We start from the raw sequence: 22,727 nt of genomic DNA, 5'->3' as shown, positions 1-22,727 counted from the left end.
AGATCTGTTCTGTACTCTTCGCTTCAGCTTGCACATGAGCGGAACGGCTTGGATGCCTACCTGAGAATTAAAACCAAACTTAGATCACGAGTCCGCTGCCGAGCCGACCGTTTATGATGAGTTTCCTGCCTGACACTCGAAAGTTTCGAGACTTGCTCAGAGCTCATGTGATCGGTAAATACAGTGAATATCTTTGTCATGTTACTGGTAGTTATTTTCGTGTGACTAGTGATGTACAGGTATACATTTTCAGATTAAAACATACTGCAAAATGAGATCAGCTAACTCGACTGTATTTGAAACAGCCCGACCGTCGCTTCTGAAAGACGTTTTCCAGCAGCAGCTTCAGACGGTTCTGGAGGATAGGGATCAACATGGAAGAAGGGTTTTCGTTTTCAGGGCAGGTGAGGTTCAAGAATAACGTTCAGGAGGTGACCGGGGTTAAAATTATGAGGTTTTCTTATATACAAGGTCCGCCCATAACGAAACCGAACTGTAAAAAAAAAGTACTGTATTCTGGCAACACTGTAAAGAGCTATATATAAACTTCCCGTCAGTGCATGTTTCAACCTGTTACAAGCAGTTAGTATCGGGTTGTGTGCAGGCGGCGTACAAAATACGCGCATCAAGATGGAACAACTTTACAGCATAAAGTTTTGTTACAAACTGGGTAAATCATTTACCGAAACGTTACAGATGATACGGGCAGTGTATGGTGAGATGAAAACTAGTGTTTACAATCTGACCCCGAACAAAAAGACAGAGTGCGCAGTGGAAAGGACAGTTCTCGCCCGCAAAGAAAAAAGCACGGATGTTGAAATGGAAGACAAAGGTGCTGCTGATCGCATTTTTTGATTCCCAAGGACTGATCTATCATAAATTTGTCCCTGAAAACCAAACAATCAATCAGTGGTGTTACAAGGAAGTCCTTGGTCGACTCAGAAACAGGATGTAACCGGTTAGGAAGGACCTCTGTGATTCTGGCCAATGGTTTCTGTTACACGATAAAGCTCGGCCTCGTACCGCATTGTCTGTACAACAATACCTTGCTAAGTATTCAGTGACGGTGTTCAATCACCCTCCATATTCTCCGGACTTATCGCCTGCTGATTTTGTTTCCTTTTCCCCAAGCTTAAGATGGCTATGAAAGGGCGAAGATTTGACGACGTCGCGGATGGATTAAATGTTAGGCGTACTTTGCGATCACTTACTGTCACTGACTATCAAGTGTTTCCAAGACCTGTACAGACGCTGGTCAAAGTGTATTTCCTTCTCTGGTGATTATTTTGAAGGTGATAAAGTCATTTAAAGATAATTACTTGCTTTCTTTAATAAAAAAAAGTTCGATTTTTTTACGGGAGAACCTTGTACATGCTAGGCCAAGTTATGTCATATGATTAGTTCAATTTTTAATACAGGATTATTGCAAACGGTCTTCCTGATTTCAGACACATGTAATTCACGGTTAATGAAACTCAGATACAAAATTGTTAAATCAATGTAAAGAGTAACTCATAAAGTTTTATTTCATGACCTCACAGTGTTCAATGTGGTAAAACTTGAATGGACCCGTTCCACTGTTTCCTTGTTTACTGACGGGCACCTGGTGACTTTCTCTAACAGATGCATACCCTTTCTTTAAAGTCGGAGAACCATTTACGAATTGAATGCCCACTGGGTGGATCTGCATCAAACTTTGCACCAAAATTTCGCTGAACACTGTAACAGACTGGTGAACGTGGAAATCTACCACACAAAACGCCTTCCTCTCTTCGCTGGCAGCCATTTTCTCTCGCAGCAGTGTTACCAACCGTATCTGAAATGATACGAAATAAAGCTTCATGAGTTGCTCTTTATATTGATATAACCATTCTATATCTGAGTTTCATTAACGTGATTTACATGTGTCTGAAATCAGGAAGATCATTTGACAACCCTTTATTATCCACATTTCATATATATTATTTTTTTTATTTTTGGGTCTTTTTAAACCTTTTTCTCCCCATTGGTGCTAGGATGGAGTGCTAAGTTGCATGTTCTTTATAAGGGAGAGTCTAACGGGTCCAAACCCACCTGGTTTAATAAACATTTTGCATTACTTGAATCGTATCAACATTTGATTAAATTACTTTAATATTTGAAATCATCTTGAAAATATAAATTATAGCTTAGATGTGATCCACGGACATAAGTAATTATGTTATATTGTTCAATAATTTTACTTTATTCATATGTTCAAAACAACTGCATCAGTATGTTAAAAATAAGGCGTCGATTGACAATAACTCGTGCAATTTTTTTAAAAATAATAATATAAACGCACACATATGTGTATTATATTTCGATTTAATTTTAAAAATTGCAATAAAAGTACAAATGTACAAGGGTAAGTCAAAAAGTATATGCTCTTTTGCCACAAATTTTCTCAGGTTGGCCACACTGCCTTCAGCGCATGTGTGCTATAAGGTTGTACTGTTGTGGTCATGTGGCAGAGGTTTGATCTTAATCGCTTCATTTTTCTTTCTTTTGTTACAGATTAAACATGGTCGCTCCACTGGCAGTGTGCACCAAGGAAGAACAGCGACCAGTGATCCGATTTCTCTGGTCTGAAGGTGTGTCAGGGGTTGAAATTCATCATAGCCTTTCAGTACAGTACAGGGACAGCGCTTTACCACGTATAATTGTGTAAGTTGATTGAGGGGTTTAAAAATGGCTGGACAAGCGTGAAACACGAAGCAGCAGTATACCCATCAACCTCCACCACTGAAGATTCAACAAGCTTGAGAGATGATTCCGATGAACCGATGGTCACCCATCATCCATCATCAGATGTACTGAAAGGCTGCGATGAATTTCAGCCCCTGACACACCTTCACACCACAGAAATCGGATCACTGGTCGCTGTTCTTCCTTGGTGCATACTGCCAGTGGAGCGGCCATGTATAATCTGTAACAAAAGAAAGAAAAATGAAGCGATTAAGATCAAACCTCCGCCACATGACCACAAAAGTACAACCTTATAGCACACAAGCGCCGAAGGCAGTGTGGCCAACCTGAAAAAAGTTGTGGCAAAAGTACATATACTTTTTGACTTACCCTAGTACAGTCAACAGCAAAGGTAATGGTATGCAAATTGTCCACCACTATTTTAATTACTTTTTTATTCCACATCCTGTGTTGTTTTAAGGAATGAAACTATGTTGGTTCGAAGCAGGCATTGTTCTCTGCTGATTGAAGTCATTATTTCAATTCATTCTCATCATATTGTGTAATACAGACCAAATGAAAATGGTGGTGGACAATTCACCTACTGTTTCTTTCGCCGTTGGGTGTACATAACGAGAAAAATATTGTACTTCTGAATATAATTAGTGTGCATCAATATTTACAGCGAGATATTTATAAAGTGCAATTTTATTAATTAAGACAATACTAATGTAAATATTAAACACTTTAACATTATTGAATAACATCCACAGACAATAGGTATTTCTAATATTACAGATATGTAATTTTACTATCCTCCTGCTGAAATTTGAAATTCCCACATTATTTCCGTATAAAATACGGAGATGTAAATTTTTGTTTGTCTGCTTGTCTCGCCCAATCCCCCCTCTCTCTGCACATACATAAAAAAGGTAAAGTGCTCCCCTGTGCTTAGCACTACGCCATGAAGGCCTAGAAGGGGTGTGAGGGTAACGCCCCTCACTTTCTTGATCCGGTTGTGAGTGGGGGTGATGTGATCAGCCTTTACCCCCCACGGTTTCCCGCAGGTACCCATGTCATTCGACGCTGGGTAGGACCGCTTCCAACGCTAGAAAAGTTCCCGGATTTGAACCGGCCTGGGATCCTACCGACTGAGCTACCGCGGCTTTAACTCTGCACATACATATTTATATGTTTGGATTTTGTAGGACCCTGGAATCCAAGCAAGTGTTCCGTGTGGCAGATATTTCAGAGCAACATGTTATGCCTCGAACAGATGTCAGAGGAGGAAGAGACCCAAATCGCTGGAATAGTGGCGCTGGTTGACATGACGGGATACAGTTTATGGCACGCACGACATGTTACTTACAGCTATGCAAAGCATGTGATATCTCTCATACAAGTAAGTCCAGTGCGAATACTTGTCTTATTGTTAGTGACTATGTTTATCTTTTTTATGTTAATAAACATTGTCTATTGTTTAGTTGCTAAGTGATTTAACAAGGAGGTTAATCTCCGCGGCGGAGTGGTAAACACAGCACGCTACAACGCTAGGAGGTATGTGTTTGAATCCCTGCCTGGGTATGTGAGTTCTTTGGGAGTGTTCCTTCATCATATCATCATTCTTGATGATCTTACTTCGCTTTCCAGCCTTTTTCGGCTAATCGCAAAGATGAGGTTGAGTTATGATGCGATGAAGAGAGACTCGCAAGGAACGACCATGGCCGAGCCGAGAATCGAATCCGGGAACCTGGTTTCGTAGAACGCTGTGGTTGAGTTCTTGATCGATTGAGTTTGTGTTTTAAGTCCATTTTATGCACAGTAAGTCTAATCGGGGCTGGACCTACAGTGGGATCACTATGTGCCTCCACCGTGTATCGAAACCGGAACCCGTTGATTACAAGCCCATGACGCTACCCCTGCGCCATCGAGGAGGTCGTAGAGCACTGTGCTATACTGAACGCAACTCCATCTGGCGGTTAACCTTGATGGCTATTTCTGGCGCGTCCTGTCCCCCAATCATTTTCGGGGGTGTGTGGTCCAATGAGTGTCAACAAACTCAGTTGCGAAGTAAAAGCTGAAGGGATCACATCGCTGTCCCGAAGTAACGTTGCCAAGCGTACTTCTCTTTTCGCAAGTTGCCTTTATATGACTGTGTATCCTCCTGCATTCCGACATGTGGGTGGTACTTCCGGAAACTTCATCGTTCAGTACCGCCGGTGCAGTTGTACCATCAACCCCCGCTGATTTCTGGTGCTGACAATACCGTATCCCGAGAATACTCTTTCTCGCCTTACGGTACGTTTGGCAACATGTGGTGTACCTAACGCTCATTTATTTTGTCCCGCGAACAAAGTTCGGTACCTTGTGACTCGAAAATGCCCGATCTTAGTCGAAGGAAATTCAACTGATCGCTGATTCGCTGTTTCCCAGCCGCCACTTGGAGCTGCGTTCAGTATAAAAACTCTGCCATGAAGGTCGGTCTTCTTCATCGTCGGAGTTAGCAAGAAGTGGCAGAAAAGCGACAAAAACAACAACAAATGTCCTCCTCGATGGTGTAGTATGACGTCGTGGCCTTAAAAGCACGTTTTCCCAGGTCCCTTACCCGGTGGAGGCACGCAATAAGTTGTATCTCACGGTAAACTGTTGGTCCACTCAATAAAGTGGATTTAAAACACAACTATACTATTTTAAAACTTAATTTCAAGAGACTACTTAGGGTCTCCCGATGGCTCAGTGATAGCGTTTCGCCTTGTAATCAAGGAGTCCCTGGTTCGTTAACCGGTGGATGCACATAGTGGTTCGGATCCCACTTTAAACTGTAGGTCCAGTCCCGTTTAGCCTTGCTGTGCATAAAGTGGACTCAAAACACCAAATCAACCAACCAAATCAAGAGACAGACCACTTCCTTGGTTTTATTCAAGTGAACTACTTCTAAATTACTTATCTTAGGTATTGTTGACCAGATATCTCCTAAAGTTATCAGAATAGATAAGATGTGTTTGGTCCAAATTCCAACCAAGAACAGACTACAGCATTGAGAAACATTCAACCAGAAAACTACACAAGCATGTAAAATGACACATGTCATTGCCAAAGAGGAAGAGATATGCTGTTTATGCCGCTCAGTGGGTGGACAGCCACGTAGCCAGGGGGAGGGCTAAGGGGGCTGAAGCCCCCCGAAGTCCTACAGGTATCTAATTTAATTAGTGTATAGTAGTAATTAATGTTACTTCCTTAGCAAAATTAAACGTTAGTGCGAAAACGTTTAGTGTATAATAGAGCAGCCAGCTTATATTTTCATATTGCACAATTTAATCCAAAGAATAAATGGATCCACAGTTCCCAAAAGTTATAGTTTTCTTTGTGAGAGATCACAATACGTATAAACATTATGAGTAAATTTTTGCCTCTAACGTTTAAAGTCTCTTTTTGAACTGAATGTGTAATAGTTAATAACAAAATAGAATAACTATGAATTTCAGTACACTAACTGTACAAAATGTAAGAAAAATAATGTCACTCACTGGCGGTTTCAGGAGTCGTGAACAAGGGGTACGATAAGCAAAACTGCGCCCCCCTATACTTATACAGAATGAAAATCGATTACAAAGTTTCACGCCGTCTCTTATATATTACAATACCTTTACCAATTGACGTGACTAATGTACAATTTACTGCGAAAGCAAACCTAAGTGCGTAACCTATTTTTGTTCACATTGAATTTCAATAAATTTAAAATTTTCTTCTTTTCAGTTGAAAAAAGGGAAACAAAGGTAAAGTGCTCCCCTGTGCTTAGCACCACGCCATGAAGGCGTATGGGGGTAACGCCCCACACTTTCTTGATCCGGTCGTGAGTGGGGGTGATGTGATCAGCATCACGCCCCTGACCGCCTTTACCCCCCAGGGTTTCCCTCAGGTACCTATGTCATTCGACGCTGGGTGGGCCCCGGGGCCGCTTCCTTCGTTAGAAAAGTTCCTGGAATTGAACCGGCCGGGGATCGAACTCGGGACCTTTAGCATGGTAGTCAGACGCGTTGCAGACTTTTTTAAAAATAAATATAAGGGAAGCTCCTAAGAGGAAGCTTTTCCCATCACACTTCATTCAGTCAAGTATCTGTTTCAGGACTTTTCAGGGCAGACAATCTCAAACATCCATGTCCGAGCCGGGATTCGAACCCAGGACCCCTGTCGTTGAAGCGCGATGTGCTAACCACTCCACCACGGGGGCCGACACCGACTGAGCCACCGCGGTCACTCTTTCCGGTGATCCATTAATAATTTGGTACAATAAAATTTGCTCGTGGATTTCTCTTCTAGTAGAATGTATTATAATATTTTTTCTAGCAATTTTGTATGTAGTATCTGTATGACGATTTTTTTATAAGTTTAATAATAGAATATACTTAACGTAAGAACTTCTTGGAATATACAGCACTAGTATAAAGGTAAAAAGGATCTCATATTATACAGACATATTTCTATATGCTTATAAGGAAACTATTAACATTTAATTATTAATATTTAATTAATAAATAATATAATTAATGCCTCTATATTTTAATGTATTTTGTATTTGTTATAATAAAACATAAAACTGAAATGTTTGTGCATGTTTAAAATACCAAGGTTAACAGTTGAGTTTCCAATCTGTCTTCTATGCAATCCTATGCCATAACAGCAATTACTAATCGTAATCAGTTGGATGTTGTGTACTTTGATCTGTCCAAAGCTTTTGATTCAGTGGATCACCATTATTTAGTGCATAAATTAGCTAACAGATTTAATATAACTGGAAACACGTTAAAAATAGTGAAAGACTATCTAAGAAATAGACAACAACGTGTTATACTACCTGGAACTAATTCTAACTGGCTTCCTGTTATGTCTGGTGTGCCGCTAGGAAGCGTTCTTGGCCCTCTGTTATTTGTATTATATCTGGATGATCTCACAGACCTCTTTAATTCCCCCATCTCAAGCACAATTCTAATGTTCGCTGATGATTGCAAGATTATGAGAGAAATAAAACAGCCATCAGACATGCAACTTCTCTAAAATGACATAAATAGATTCTCTGAATGGTGTAAGCGATGGAAACTGACCACAAACCCTTCGAAATGCTCATACATAACAATTTCATTGAGCCAAACATTCTTGAAGGTAATTATACACTAACCGACATCACTCTAACAAAAGAAGCACAACACCGAGATCTAGGTATCCTCATAGATTCTAAACTAACTTTCGATAATCACATATCAACCATCACAAATAAGGCAATGCGTATGCTAGGCTTACTTTACAGATTCACCGAAATCCATAACCCGAAAGCACTTTCCATTTACTTCAAAACTTTTGTGTCCCCCATTCTAGAATACTGTTCACCCATCGGGAACATGGCTACCCCTTCTCATACCTCCAAGATCGACAGTCTTCTCAGCTTTTTCCTCTCCATCGTTCGTTATAGAGTGCCGGCCCTGAGACATCTACCTAAGAGAGATCTGCTTGTAAACTTAAATATAAATACTCCAGAATCACGCAGATACGTTGCAGATATGAAATTACTACATAAGATAATTAATGGAAACCTAAGATGCAGCATCCCACTCAACGAACACTCCTTCAGAGTGCCTACACACAAAACACGGAGCAAGGAAACTTTCCACACTGCAACTCCAAGACTCTTACTCATTCAACGTTCACTATTTCATAGGCTACCAAATCAGTTCAATGTCATCTCAAACCAAAACGATATATTCAGTTCATATCCATCTTTTATCACTAACATAGAAAAAATTGTATATAAGTAATGCTTTTGTGAAACACATCTGTTTACCTTGGAACTGTCTCGACTTGTTTATATACTGTTTTACTGTTTTTTCTTTCCGGTTTAAAATGGCTTCTGCTGTACTGGAAATTTCAATAAATAAATAAATAAATAAAGAAGCCTACGAGGGTCGAACGATCTGAATCTATGAATGCAATGAGAAATATTAACATTTCTGCGCAAGTTTTGTTCAACAAACATCATCAATAATTCCTGGAGTCGATCTTGTGTATGGTGGTTCTTATTTTTGATTTCACCAAAGTCAACTTCGAGAAATTTCTCTCTACGCTGGGTGTCGAAATTGGCATGCACAAAAAAGATCTAATCATTGACTTTACTGTTGGTAAAGAACAGCTGTCGCTGCAGATCTGAAACACTCCATAGCTTCAGAAATCTGCGCATGGTTTCTCAACATATAATATCACAGATCACACTGAACACACCAGTACCACCTGAAGTTTTTTTTTTTAAACTATGATATTCCCTTTCTCGGAGTTGCGTCCCAATAATGTATTGCAGAAAGATTTACATGGGTGGCAAGAGGTTAAGAATTATAGCGGTCTGAAATAATAACTACATCTGAAAGAAAATGAACGAGAAGTGATTCACGTTGATATGATCCATATTTTTATGTGACGTCTCCAGTAGAAAATATGTCACTAATATATTTATTTTTGTGAATGAAAGCGTAATTTCCTTGTTATTATGTGTAATAATACATCTTGTTTGTAATGTATATCTTTTGTTTATTGTTTATTGCATTTTATGCTACATTATGGGTAATTTAATGTATCTTTATGTTTGAGAGAGTTCACTATACGAATTTGAATTTCTAAACATGCATAGATGTCAGTTTTGTTGGTAGCATCTTTTTGTAAATAGTGAGTCATTCATCTGTACTTGAATCTGTGCTCTCGAAATAGTATAAAAGTGAGGATATCGCGTAAGAAATATCACACTTTCGCCACGGATCGACGAAGATTTTAAACCTAAAAAGAACTCCTCGATGTTGTGCATACATCCTGGTATGGTAATTCGGGGCGCAAGCTAGGCCTATGCGATCATAGGTACGCCGATGGCCATGCATTGATGCTATGCACAATACTGCAACCATTATTCGTTAAGAAATAAAGCTAGCCTAATGATTAATTTGGATTAAAAGGCTAAAAAGCAAATATTGGCTCGGTTATTATTGAGTATCTCTTGGTGTGGTAGTTCGGGGCGCAAGCTAGGTCTATGTGATCATAGGCATGCCGATAGCCACGCATTGAGTTTATGCGTCTTAGTTGAGTCAATTCATCGACAAAGCGAAATCCTCGCCTTCGTCTCAAGTATTTTTGCATTATAATTGCCATAAGTAAAAAATAAAACCTTTTAGATTATCTACTGCAGCAATGTGGTTTTATTTCTCTGTGCTGTGAATATTGTCTTTGCCTAACACTATCCCTGTACCTGAGAGGAGTCTGTGTACTTACCGAGTCTCATCGTTCACCGCTCATTATTATTAAGTTATTATTAATAAATATAATACGTTTAATAGATAAATAATACTTGAAATAAATCTATGAACGTGTCGCCCGTGATGAAACAATCAAAGCAACTTACATTATAAGAAAATACTCACATAGTGGGAACTGCATATGTTTGCTGTTATTTACTTAAATATATTTAATCCGAACAAAATTATAAGTATTCCAGGTTGTAGTGAATAAAACAACCTTTTATATTGGAAAATTTCTTCCTTACCGAATCTATATTAGTTGTATCGTTATCAAAATTAATCTAGGCCTATACTTTAGTATAGCTTTAGAACCCCCTTAAAGCAAAAACTCAAATGCACACTGTGGAGCAATAATATAATACTACATAAGGAACCAAATTCAAGAGACGATAATCGAAGAAGCCTCGCTCGTACATAGCCCTCCCCCCAAAAGTGATTACGCCATTCCAGCGCAGAATCAAAAAACATGACTAGTTGTTCAGAAATATAACGTATTACAAAGTAAAGTACAGCAAGAAATTAGTACTTAATTCTGATAGACATTGTAAAGCAGTGGTTAGCGCATTGCATCAGTAATACGTCCATATCCAACATCATCGTCAGATCATGCCAAAGTTTATCTTATATGGTCAGAAGTGATGCTCTTTCAAAATTTCTTAGGTTAAAACAGATGAAAGAGAAACCAGACAACGAATAGGATCAACGATAAGGTGATGATTCCCTATCATAAAGATTTCAGAAAAGGTAGACAAAAGTAAGATTCTGAGATATATGTGTGTGTTTGTGTGCGTGCGTAAGAAATATATGACAAAATGTACAAGGTCAAATTTACACAATTTGCTCAAAGAAAAACACGCTTTCCTGTTCCCATGGGAACACTCACCTACGGAGGCAATGAATTTTCAAAATACCACATTTCGAGAAATCCTCTGCATTTGTATGTGATAACATAGGAAGTTTTGGTATTCTATTACTCATTTTGAAGTTATAATATTAGAATTTGGTTCTCGTGAAAAACATAAATGGCTTTGGGTGCCCATTCGAAAACTATTGATAAAACAAAAACAAAAGGAATATTTCTCGCAAAAGTTGTATGAAATATCTATATAAGTCTATCAACCGAAGTGTCGTTGAACCCCTTTTACTAATAGAAGTTTTCAAGGCATTCCCCCACCTTTCGTCTCATCACACCCATGCCATTTTATAAGTTGGCTTTGATAGCATCGGAACTGCGTATTAGCCTTTTTCTCATCAGACTCGCCTTCACAGATGCAACGCATTAAAATTTACTTTGTCAATCCCAACCTCTGTTGTGTGTGTGTGTGTGTGTGTGTTGTGTGCGTGAGGCCTGGATTAAAGGGTTCAGCATTGTGTCTCCATCTTTGATTAATAAAAAATGGAAAAGAGCCGCAAAATGTAAAACTATTGTGTACAATATATATACACCCGAATTTCTCAGTAATGCTTTTGGTAAAGTTTTTTATTGTGTGTACAAAGCGATTCAAATAAGACTAGTGCATTTGTGTTTTGTAAGATTTTTATTTCAAAATCACTCTGTTTATGTTTTCAATTTTCCTTTCAGGACTGCATACCTCTGAGATTTAAGGAGTTCCATTTCTACAATGAACCTTATATCTTTACGATATTTTACACTATTATAAAACCTTTCATTAAGGAGAAGTTGACAAAGAGGGTGAGCATGAGTTTTTGAATGTTCTGACACTAGTTTAGAAAAGTTAGGATGTTCATTTTTTGTACGCTTTCTGGATACAATTGTGCTTGTACGTACTTCAGATTTATAATTCAATTTGTTTTGACTTATATGCAATCAATTTGTGCATACTTGATATGTAGTTAAGTCTGGGCCGCAGGAAAGTAGCACATTTATTATCGAGGGTTGATTTTTTTATGAATTAGTTAATTCACGAGTCAGGCAGCAAATATATAAATATAAATCTCCAACTTCTTGGTTAGGAACATAAACTCCTCTTAATTTAGAATGTTCAGACAGTTGACAGTTGAATAAATTAGGAGAATCATAATGATTACCCAGTATTTGATAATGTCTTTGGTAAATATAATTGGTAAGATTAGCTTCAAAACACATAGAAAAGATTAATTTTGAATCAATATTTTTTTGTTTTCGTAGTTGGAGTTATAGCGTAATTATATTAATTACAAAAACTAGCACCATTAATACAAAATCAGAACCAATTGTTGCTGGCACTTGGATGAGTGCTATGTCGAAACACAAATCCCAAAGGGAGGTCACAACACAGCTCTTCAAGTGGAAATTGCTAGCCGGGGGATGTTTGGTCGAGCCTTGGGTCTAGCTGGAGATGCTACTATGTTTTGTCAATAAGACAAAGGAAATATTTTGCGAAAATCATTCAAGTTTTGGGGATCCACAAGCACTTCCAGCACGTGAATTTTGTCTTCTATGTACGTTAATTTTATGATTTTATGAACAAAGGTAATGTAGAAACATTGGGAGTTCTCTAGAATTTGAAGCCGGGATCGCTCGCACCAAAGACGAGATTGTTAATAAATTAAATGCGAGAGGGATCACCAGTGTAATATAAATCTAATATATAATACGTTAAAAGCTATCCATGATTTGTAATATTTATATTGCTTTCTCTGCAGATCTTTTTCCATGGAAACAGCCTCGAGTCCCTGCACTCTTACATCCCTAGGGACATCCTCCCGGAGGAATTCGGAGGACTCAAAGCCAAGTTTGACAACAAGGAATGGTACTCCACTTTGGTGAGGAACGAGAAAGTCATATCAGGTACGGTTTGCGCGACTGTACTTGGGTACGTAAATGTATTTTTGATTTCAGACCCACCGTAGATAAGAGCAGGGTTAAGCAAAGAGGGAATTTTATCAGGCATAATTTCCTTTGATTTGGTCGCATTAGCGAGAATAAAAGATTATTGACAAAACGTGGGTGGGATAGAAACTTGAAATGAGGGAAGAAACTTTTTACAGACAATTGCTGATTATATAGATGTCTGTTACAGAGTTGTTGAACGTCAAGAAATCGTAAATAAATTCAATTCCGCTCCGAGAGAGAGAATCCGCAAGGGTAAATGGGTTCTGGACAGTAAAGTACCTTTTTATCCAAAAAGGACATTTCAAATCGGTCCCGGAACCTTTTCTCCGGATCAGTTTAAATACGTTCTAAGTTCGGTATTGAAATCAAACAACTTGGACCGAATTTAAATTGTGTGAGAAAAAAGGTCCCTGTTACAGAACCCAACAGAATCCATTAGAAATTTGTTCCTGGACCTTTAACAACCCTGGTCTGTTACGCTGATTTTTAATAGATGGAGAGGGAAGGGGAGAATTGGCTGAAGTTAGAAACCCCCTTAATTGGGCTATCCAGGGAGCTTGGAAGAAAGAAGAACCGCAGAGTCTGTGGCCGAGGCACGATTTTGTCCTTGCCACCGAAGTTCTCGAGTTCGATTACCGCTCTGATCAGCCCATACAGCACATACATATCCAGAAGACGTCTAATGGACGTCTTCTGGATATTCGTGCCCAAAATTCTGAATATCCGTAGGATGTCCCGGAATGTCCAATATACATCCATAGGACATCCCCTGAATATCCATATGTCCGTCCAGGGGACGTCCATAGGATATCAAGGAAGAATGTGTTTTGGATGAGTTTTGGACTTTATAAGGATCATTTTGGACATTTTATGTAGGACGTTTGGACATGTTTCGGACATGAGTTCATGTGATAGGAACATTGTTTTGATGTTTTTATTTCATTGTGGATAAGAATATATTCTGGACTAAAATTATAGCTAATCTGGACATTATGCTGATATTTTTTGCACATACCTTGGATACGAAAAGAACATTCCTGGACTAGATTTACACACATCGAAGACCTCTAGAACACATATGCGTATTACAAGCTCTCCACTCTCTGTGTCTCTATCTCTCACTCAACACACACGCACTTGCGCACACAAATTCACACACACGCATCTACACATCCAAAGAGAGTACTTTGTATTCACGCACATAAGCAGAGCATATTCTTGACTACCACGCAAGGCAACGTCCTCATGCAAACTGCCGTTGTGTTCGAGACGAGACACAAAGAAAGCTTCGTGGCAACTTTCACCCGCTTGGCGCGCATGCGTGACTCGCTCAAAAGGCAATGGGCCTACGGACAACGCAATTCCTGTGGGAGATGTTATTTACGATTTATTACTGCATAACAGAGTTTGAGTGCTTTCATAATTGAGACTAGATACTATGACTGAATCTTTACACGGATATCAAAACATTCATGTCAAATTTGTGATAACACGTGGACGTAATACCACATATCCCATGAAGATCCAGAATGGGACGTCCTATGGATATCCAGGACTATCTGTACTATCGTAATGCATAAAGAGCATCAAAAGGCAAAGTCTGTCAAAATACTATTTTATGCTTATGAAAGAGAAAGAATGAAACCAGAAAAGGAAGAAAAGAGGGGAAGAAAGGGAGGATACGAAAATGATAAAATATGAAGAAAGAGGTTAAAGAAAGAAGACTCGTGGAGAGAAAGGAAGGGAGACAGAAGATTTTTTTAAAAGAAGAAGGGGGATGCCAGCGTATTGACCAGAGGAAGGTGCCTTTGTGGAAGGTTAGTGTTTGCAACCCTAAATGATAACCGTTCTCTACGGTAGTTTCCGTCAATATAGCGGATTCTGCTATGTGACGACGAATCTCATTAACCAACGGCACATATTTTATTTTTATTTTAAACTATTTATTTAAAAATGAAGAGTCATTATTCTGGAATATATGCAGACATTCATTCATTCGGTAAGAATTTTGCGAGAGTCACAATTCTATTTTTGTGCTCCATTACGAAATCAACGTGCACGTGTAAAACAAGTAAAGCCCGACAACTTTTATTTTACAAAAATTCCATTTACTGTTAAAGTTAAACGAGAGAACAACCGTTGACTTTTTTTAATAGCCTGGATGACTTTTGGGGGGTGGGGGGGGGGCTACCTCCTCTCATGTGCCCCCCTGGCTGTGACATAAACTGTTCTTCCTTTAGGATTTCTATTATTTTTCCCATCGCATATTCAGTGCTAACTTTGCGATTCTGTTTGCCAAAGTGTATGGGGAAAGGGTTTATTTATTCTTCAAGCCTTCTCCTGGACTAGGATAACACTATTGCCGAAGGATTTCTTTTTACATTCATTTTCAGGAATTACAACAGCGCTATTTCTGTCTCGCTTATTCTTATTGCGTTTTTACCTTTTCGTTATTTAGTGTGGATTTTCTTCCATTTTCGGCTACTCGCAACGATGGAGAACACCCAAGGTCAGGCCAAATTCGAACCCGGGGCCCTCGCATTCTAACGAATTGTGATAACTACTTCGTCAGGAACATAAAAAACGCGTTTCTTTTTAGAATAAATTTCAGGAATATTTCACATTTACATTACTTTGATTGTAAACGTGGACAGTCCAGTTAATTAATATTTACGCAGCAATCTTTCCGTTAGCCCTTTTTTTTGAGTCTGAGAGACACAAAATTCCTAGCATATGGTTAAATTGATTGATAGTAAGCAACTTTGCTGCTTTCCGAACACTTACTTCGGCTGTACTTCCGGCCACGATGCTGGACTTCAACTCAAACGAGTGTGCCACTTTTTGTGAACGGAAGTGTACCACTCTTGGCTGATCATGTCGATGAGGATGAATGGAATCTAAATATAAATACCTACGTACCTAAAGAAAAGTCCTTAAAAAAACTGTGTGGGATGGATCTGTGAGGCAGTTACGTCTCCACTGTGGGCTCTGGGTAATGTGGACTTTGTATTTGTAGCTAGTATATACATTAGTTCAGTCTCCGGGAATTTTCGGCCTGTGTATAGGGCCGGTGGCAGCCAACCATCGTGAGGAAATTGGGGAGCTCCGAGTGAGTGAGCGTAATAAGGTCGCGAAGTCCTACAACGGCTGGGGGTTGGTTGGACCGACCAGCCGTCCCCCTAGTCTGGCCGCAGATCTCCACGCCCCCCTGGTGGCCCGTGTGGGAGGGAGGCCAGCAGCCGGTAGGTAAGCCAGGGCCCGATATTGGGCTGTAGCGCAATAGGATTTATATACATGAGTTAAAACTTGTATATACCCTATAATATCATACGCTGTACGAAGCGATGTACTCCGTAAGAGCCGAATTTTTTGAGTGAAACTAACAGATATTTAAAGTTTGGTTCACGCGTAATGTTATGTCGTCAGGTTTGCAAGTTTGACAGACAAGATTGATGCAAAACAAGCGGCTACACTATTCATGCTGTATCTCAGTATTTTCTTCACTCTTTCCAAAAACACCATGGATAAAGCGTTATTGACAAATATAATTTCAGTGTGCGGGTGAGAATGGGAGAAAATGCGCATCACTCACTGTGGTCTCGAGAGTGGTTACTTAAGAGGGGTAAATTCTCACATTTGCTCCGTTGATTACGGCAGAAACATGAAGGTTGGCATAGTTAATCATCACATGTGGATGTGGACACCTACTGCAAATTATTAACGCTAGTAACCCCATAAATTGAAAAACAAGAAATTGCTCATTCTATATCAACGAGACCCGTTATGCAAAGTTTGACCGTTTTGTTTGAAAAGAAAGCTGCAGCTCATCTGTCTTTAGAGCTGTCCTCAAACCTCATTCAGTTCATGCAAGACGCCAACCTTGCTGTCCACACGTAAGGTTTTGTTTGATCCGTCCGGCATAACTATGCAAGACTGGCGACAAAACATTACGTGTGGACCAGGCTTAAGGCGACGGGTGGAATTTTCTCACTAGTTGTGCTTTTATTTCGATGTCGTCGGGTTAGGCACTGGTTCAAGAAAAAACAAAAAACGACTATGCAAGACTATACAAGAGGGTATGATTATCTCCCCATGTTGCAAGTGGAAGCACTTTTTCAAGTTGAAAATTAATCTATACTCTGTCCCAGCTAACTGTGAAGCAGAGCTACGCGTAGCAGCAGAGGAGGAGGAGGGAAATCAAGTGGTGAAAGCGCAGCGCTGCCAACCGTACGGTCCAGACCTAGTCCGTACGCCAAATGGACGGCTTGTCAAAATTTGCACTTTTTGTTTTATCCCTAATGCTTCCCCAAGAAATTCTTAAACCAAGCATACGGACCTGGAGACAAAAGGTCCACTAGCCATGTGCGTACGGTATTATCGTTATCAAAGTTTGCAACGCTGACAGAGCGAAGCAAGGAAAGCGGGTATCTCCAGTCGTCCATTACGCAATTCCGTCTCTCTCGCTGTTCATTGGTGAAGCCGTTTCGCGTCACTACTTGCGCAGAGACTTGTTCTCGTCCGCCTGGTCTACAGTTAACTGGTACAGGGCATAGATACGATGTTTGTAAAATATGAGAAATATGAATTTTCAGAAGCCCATGCTTCTGGATAAAAAAAAAACGCAACATCAAGTTAAGACTAATCAAATGGGAGTGTTTTACTTCTCCGACGACAAATGAAATCATCAATGTGTCCTCTTTCGTTCAAATGTTTTCTATACGCCATCGAAAGTTTACTATTCCTAAGAGAACATGTAAAACAATACTCCCATAATCGTAATGTTAAGTTTTCTCTCCCTCCTGAAACCATCCAGCACACAGACCTCTCACTCTCCAGTTCGCCAAGGGAAATGGTTGGTGGAGGTGAGGGGTGGTATAGAGTCTTTCCAGAACATCGCAACTGGATGAACACTCAAACCGTTCCTCATGACCTTAAGGTCAATGTGCGTACATAAATTTTCATTTTAAGAAAATTGCATTTAAGAACACGTATAGGATCACATAGGTTGCGGGACGGCATAGGTTCGATCCCGGGTTCAGTCTCCGGGAATTTTCGGTCTGTGTATAGGGCCGGTGGCAACCCACCATCGTGAGGAAATTGAGGAGCTCCGAGTGAGTGAGCGTAATCCGGTCGCGACGTCCTACAACGACTGGGGGTTGGTCGGGCCGACCACCCGTCCCCCTAATCTGGCTGCAGATCTCCACGCCCCCCCTGGTAGCCCTCGTGGGAGGGAGGCCAGCAGTCGGTAGGTAAGCCTTGGCCCAATATTTGGCTGCAGCGCTATAGGGTTACTTTGTATAGGATCACATAACGCTGCTTTTTGTGCAGTATTTTGTGCATTTGCGATTTTGTATCGATTATTGGTATCGACATTTCATATCCTTACGCGTAGAAAGTAAGGAAAGTAACATGTTGAGTGATGAGCTGAAAGGAAACGATATTTGGAAACTAACTCTGAATCCTTATATTTATTTTATTCCATGTGTTAGACGTAGTGCATATGAGATAATTGAAAAAGCTGTTAATATTCTAATTTCATCTTTGAGCTCGAGTAAATGTTGCACATGTATGGAGAATTAATTATTTCTGCTATAATGTAAGACTGATGTTGCTTCTTTTATCTCCAGCTCAAACTCTATCCTGGAGAGAAGAAAGCTGAAATGAAGGCATAAAGGACATTTTAGTTGTTAAATAACAATTCGCAAGGCAAGTGTAGTGTACGTGTGAACAAGTCACCATTTCATACCTGTGTGAAGTGACATGGGTCGAGAATGTGTGGATCTTTATATAGTGTTGTGTCCATATCTACTTCTGTTGTTTTATATTTGAAATAAAATTTATATTTTGGGACCATTGCTTATTATTATTATGAAAGTTACTGTACAATGAATAAAGTAAAATGAACCGATCTAATCATATTGGAGTCGCGGCAGTTCTACCCCCAAACTAGACTGATAATGATTTCATGGCAATATCAATACCGCAGGGTGGGTCTATCACAACAAGCAATCAATCAACTCACAAACATGTGATACAGCAAAGAAGACTATACCCCTTTTCTGCAATGTCTGGACTAATAGAACGCGAACGCGTCCTGGGCGAACGTTGCGGGCGTGAGCCTCGTCCAATGAACGCGCAGGAGGGGGCAATTCGACTGGTCATTCGCGGTCCAGCACTTCGTTGCTTTAATCCCGCACCCTTCCCCACCTAGTCTAGCCCCTCTCACAAGTTTTCGCTTCTGCGCGACGCTACTCCAGACATTCCGGCAAAGTTGTATAGGCGAGAATGAAGTTGTGTGTGTGTGTACATACACATGTACACCAACTCACATACACACATGTATGTGTGTGTATACACGGTGCTTACGACATTAGACCAAAAGAGATGAGGATGAACGATTGAACCACACGATGCAATGTTTCAAGCATAATTGAATAAACTTTCTACTCTGATGAATATTGTATTCAGTGCCGGATCTATAAACCACAAAACCCCGCATTGATGAGCAAGACTTTAGGGGGCTCTTGCCATTCCATTTACATACTCAAATATGTGTATGTAAACAATAAACGTAGTAATTTGTCCAGCACCGCAGAGCAAAGAAGAAAAGATCACCGAAATATTGTTAGGTGAAAAGATTTCTTGGTCATTGTAAGTTCTAAGATGGAGTAGCGCCATACCACCAACTGAACATTATTTGTTTTTCTAACAGCAAGTGTTTCTTCACTAAATTTGTACTGTGGAACTAGGAGCAGAGATTCTACTGTACGTGCTCACGAGTTAAGAGCTGGTCTTACTACATGGAGGTCCAACACAGCGGAGCAAGGGATAGAACGAAAATACTACTTACTTTGGGAGCCATCAGACAGGTATTGGTCCATCCTTCTCAGCCAAATTGAATAGTTTCTTTCAGAAACCCTCTATCCACCACTTCTGGCGAAAACGATAATGGAACAGTTTCATATAGCCCTCGCCAAGATGCATCGTTCCATGCAGAAATCGATTATGTAACCGTCGATTTCTACATCATACTATGCATCTTGGCAAGGGCAATTCAAAACTATACAAACATAGTTTTCACCAGAACAGGTCGATAGGGGGTTTCTGAAATAAACGATTCAAATATTTTCTTCAAAAAAGCTTTGAAAAATGATTTTGGGAAAAGTTTCGTCTGTACATGATTTTACACAACTTCTGCATGAAAAGTACAATACAATTTTACCTAGATCCTCAGAGATATGCCGAACTGAGTGAGAGAGTGGTTAGCACAGAGTGCTCTACGACTGCGGTACCGGGTTCAAATCCGAGCTTGGACATGGGTGTTTCTTCAATTTCATCCCATCATCATTCATCCTCACCGTCGCAATTAGACAAAAGTGGCAGTGTATGTGACATTTTTTCCAAAATGTCACATACATACACTGAAGATACTGAATGCCAGCAAAAGTTTTGACATTTCCTTTCACGTGTATTGTACAGTCACGAACACTGCTGGGTTGTAACGACCTTACTGGAGAAGCAAGCACTGAAGCAAGCCATCCATGTCTGACCACCCAGCGCCTTGTGACTAGACAACCCAACCAGCTTTGCAATTCTGCGGCTTGTATACCAGTCACGGGTATACATCTATGTAAATTGAGTAGTGATGCCAAAGAGAAATACGAGATGCAGATTGTGTTCTCGACATGGAATAATACTCGGTCCACGTTACGTTCCATTATTTAATGTTGTTTGGGAACGAACCAGACGGACTGGGTTTATATTTTCACTCCTTGCATTACAGTAAATTCCATATTTTACAATTATATTAATGCTTTGAACGAAAATAATACCCAGAAAACATCAAACACACGTGCACACCACTCTTCTCACACACATGCACGTGAAAACAAACACACAAAGCTAACTTTAACTTCCCAGTAAATGTCCAATTAGCAGTAAATGGAGAAGCACGATGTGCGAAACATGGGATTTTTCATAGAAAGAATGCGTCTATTTTTAACATACGTGGTTTTTATCAATAGACAATGAAACAATTATGAGAGAAATTGACATGCATTTTCGGCTTCAGGTGTTGAGGACGGAAACAGACTGACTGGAAAAAAGAAAACATTGTGCTATTGATAGAGTGTTGGTTAGAGTACAGAGCTTTCATCAGTGAGGTCTAGGTTCGATCCCCACCAAGGACAATTTTTTTTATTCCTTTCTATTAGTCTACGAAAGGGTATACATCAAATTTGTTCGTTTAATCTGTATTTTCGTTCTTCTAATAAGTTCTCTATCACAAGGGGATATAGAGATTCTCTATCTAGGCGATGGATATCTTCTCAATGGTTCCGTAGCTACGATTCTCCAGTCCCTTCCACCCACTTGCCTTATTTATTTACTTCATTCACATCAACTCACGAAATACCATGAATCTAACGAAAACACACAGATATAGTTAGAACAAAAAACACACCTCGCGTCGAAGGTTTCAGACTCGAGTTCTGGAATTTTGCGAGGGTGATTATTCTTGTGTGTCTGTTTATCATCTTTGTCAAAAAAAATATTCCTCATTATTGCCGTGATTAACCTAGGGAGAGACCAAAGCGACTGAAATAACAAAAGTACAGAAAATGCAAGACACATCTGCCTAGGCATGTTATACCTTGGGAATTAGCAATCTGAAAATTAACTTGCGTTTCAGTCGACTACTTGCGAAAGAGTTTTGTGTTGTCTCGTTTGGAGTGTTGGTTATCGTGTCTGACTAGCATGCGGGCAACCCGAGTTCGAGCCCAGCGGAAGGATTTTTTTTGTCTAATTTCATCCAACCTTATTTATAAAACTCAAAACTGAGGTTTCTGCAAAACGTTTTGAATTGTATACCACTTCGTATGTTGTTAATCTGAAAGCTGCAAAGATGAAAATGTGATGTTCCGAACCGACGATGTATTTGTGTATGTGTTGCAAAAACGCAGTTATTTATTAGCGAAAAACATGCAGCCACGTGATCATTGAGAACGCTTCCTAGTTGTCAGTGCTAATATGGCAGTAGCTACAGTCTGTCAACACACAAAAACTTTTACGTTTCCCGTAAAATGATTACCTTTCCACGTTTCAAAATCATGAGTGCTGTCTAAAGCAATACTTTGATAATTGCGTTTGCATGTTCGAATCTAAAGTAATACGAAACTTTTTTCCCCAGCAAATGACATTGGAACCATTAATAAATGTTTGCAATGTGATAATGATATCATATATGGAAAGAATAAAAATGGAGAATTTCGCTTAAAACAATTTATAAATATATTAAATTATTAAATTATGTGGATACCTGATGTGAAACGTACGATGCACGATCAGAGAACCTGAATGTTGCATTGAAAACTGCAGAGAACAATGAATGACTTATGAACAGTGAAAGGTTTTTGCATGCTCCAATGGGATTTTATTTATAACTATAAATACACAAGGGAGAAGGACAGGTTGGTATGATAAACTAAATTGTAATCTAAAAAATCTAATCTAAATCTAATCTACGTGGACATTTTGTCTGTTGCTCTAGGACACAGGACAGTGAGAACTTGGCTGCTGCTCTCTAACGGTGTATGAAAGAATTAGCAATGAAGCGTTTGTTGTTGGTCCGTCCACTTCTTCCCTCACCCGCCGGGGGATCCGAAACGGGTCGCCTGACTTTGCAGTGTTGTAAACCCATTGCAACGACCAAGCCGACTGAAGCAGGGGATAGGAAGAACAGCGTTGAACTTCCCTGCAATACTCCTCGCTGTAGAGATCAGGGCGTTGCTCTGGCCTTGCAACGCCTACCTGTTCGTCACCTTTACTCCAGGTAAGCAGTCTCGCTGCTTCCTGTGACA

At 39.8% G+C, this 22,727-nt stretch overlaps 1 protein-coding gene across 2 annotated transcripts in view; it reads left to right on the top strand.

Annotated features, from left to right (window-relative positions):
• LOC145979469 (alpha-tocopherol transfer protein-like) overlaps positions 1-18,720 on the top strand; it is a 54,570-nt gene extending 35,850 nt beyond the window's left edge. For both annotated transcript variants that reach the window (XM_083112385.1, XM_083112384.1), the window contains exons 4-8: positions 254-404; positions 3,915-4,108; positions 11,617-11,727; positions 12,681-12,825; positions 18,498-18,720. In XM_083112385.1, the coding sequence (XP_082968511.1) occupies positions 254-404; positions 3,915-4,108; positions 11,617-11,727; positions 12,681-12,825; positions 18,498-18,529 (633 nt within the window). In that variant the 3' untranslated portion in view covers positions 18,530-18,720. The remainder of the gene's footprint in view (positions 1-253; positions 405-3,914; positions 4,109-11,616; positions 11,728-12,680; positions 12,826-18,497) is intronic.
• Positions 18,721-22,727: the final 4,007 nt, after the last annotated feature.

This window comes from Lepisma saccharinum, chromosome 26 (genome assembly GCF_977018435.1).
Source record: "Lepisma saccharinum chromosome 26, izLepSacc3.1, whole genome shotgun sequence".
NCBI classification, from domain to species: domain Eukaryota; kingdom Metazoa; phylum Arthropoda; class Insecta; order Zygentoma; family Lepismatidae; genus Lepisma; species Lepisma saccharinum.
Note: the sequence above shows the minus strand (reverse complement) of the source record. Positions and strands in the feature narration are given on the sequence as shown.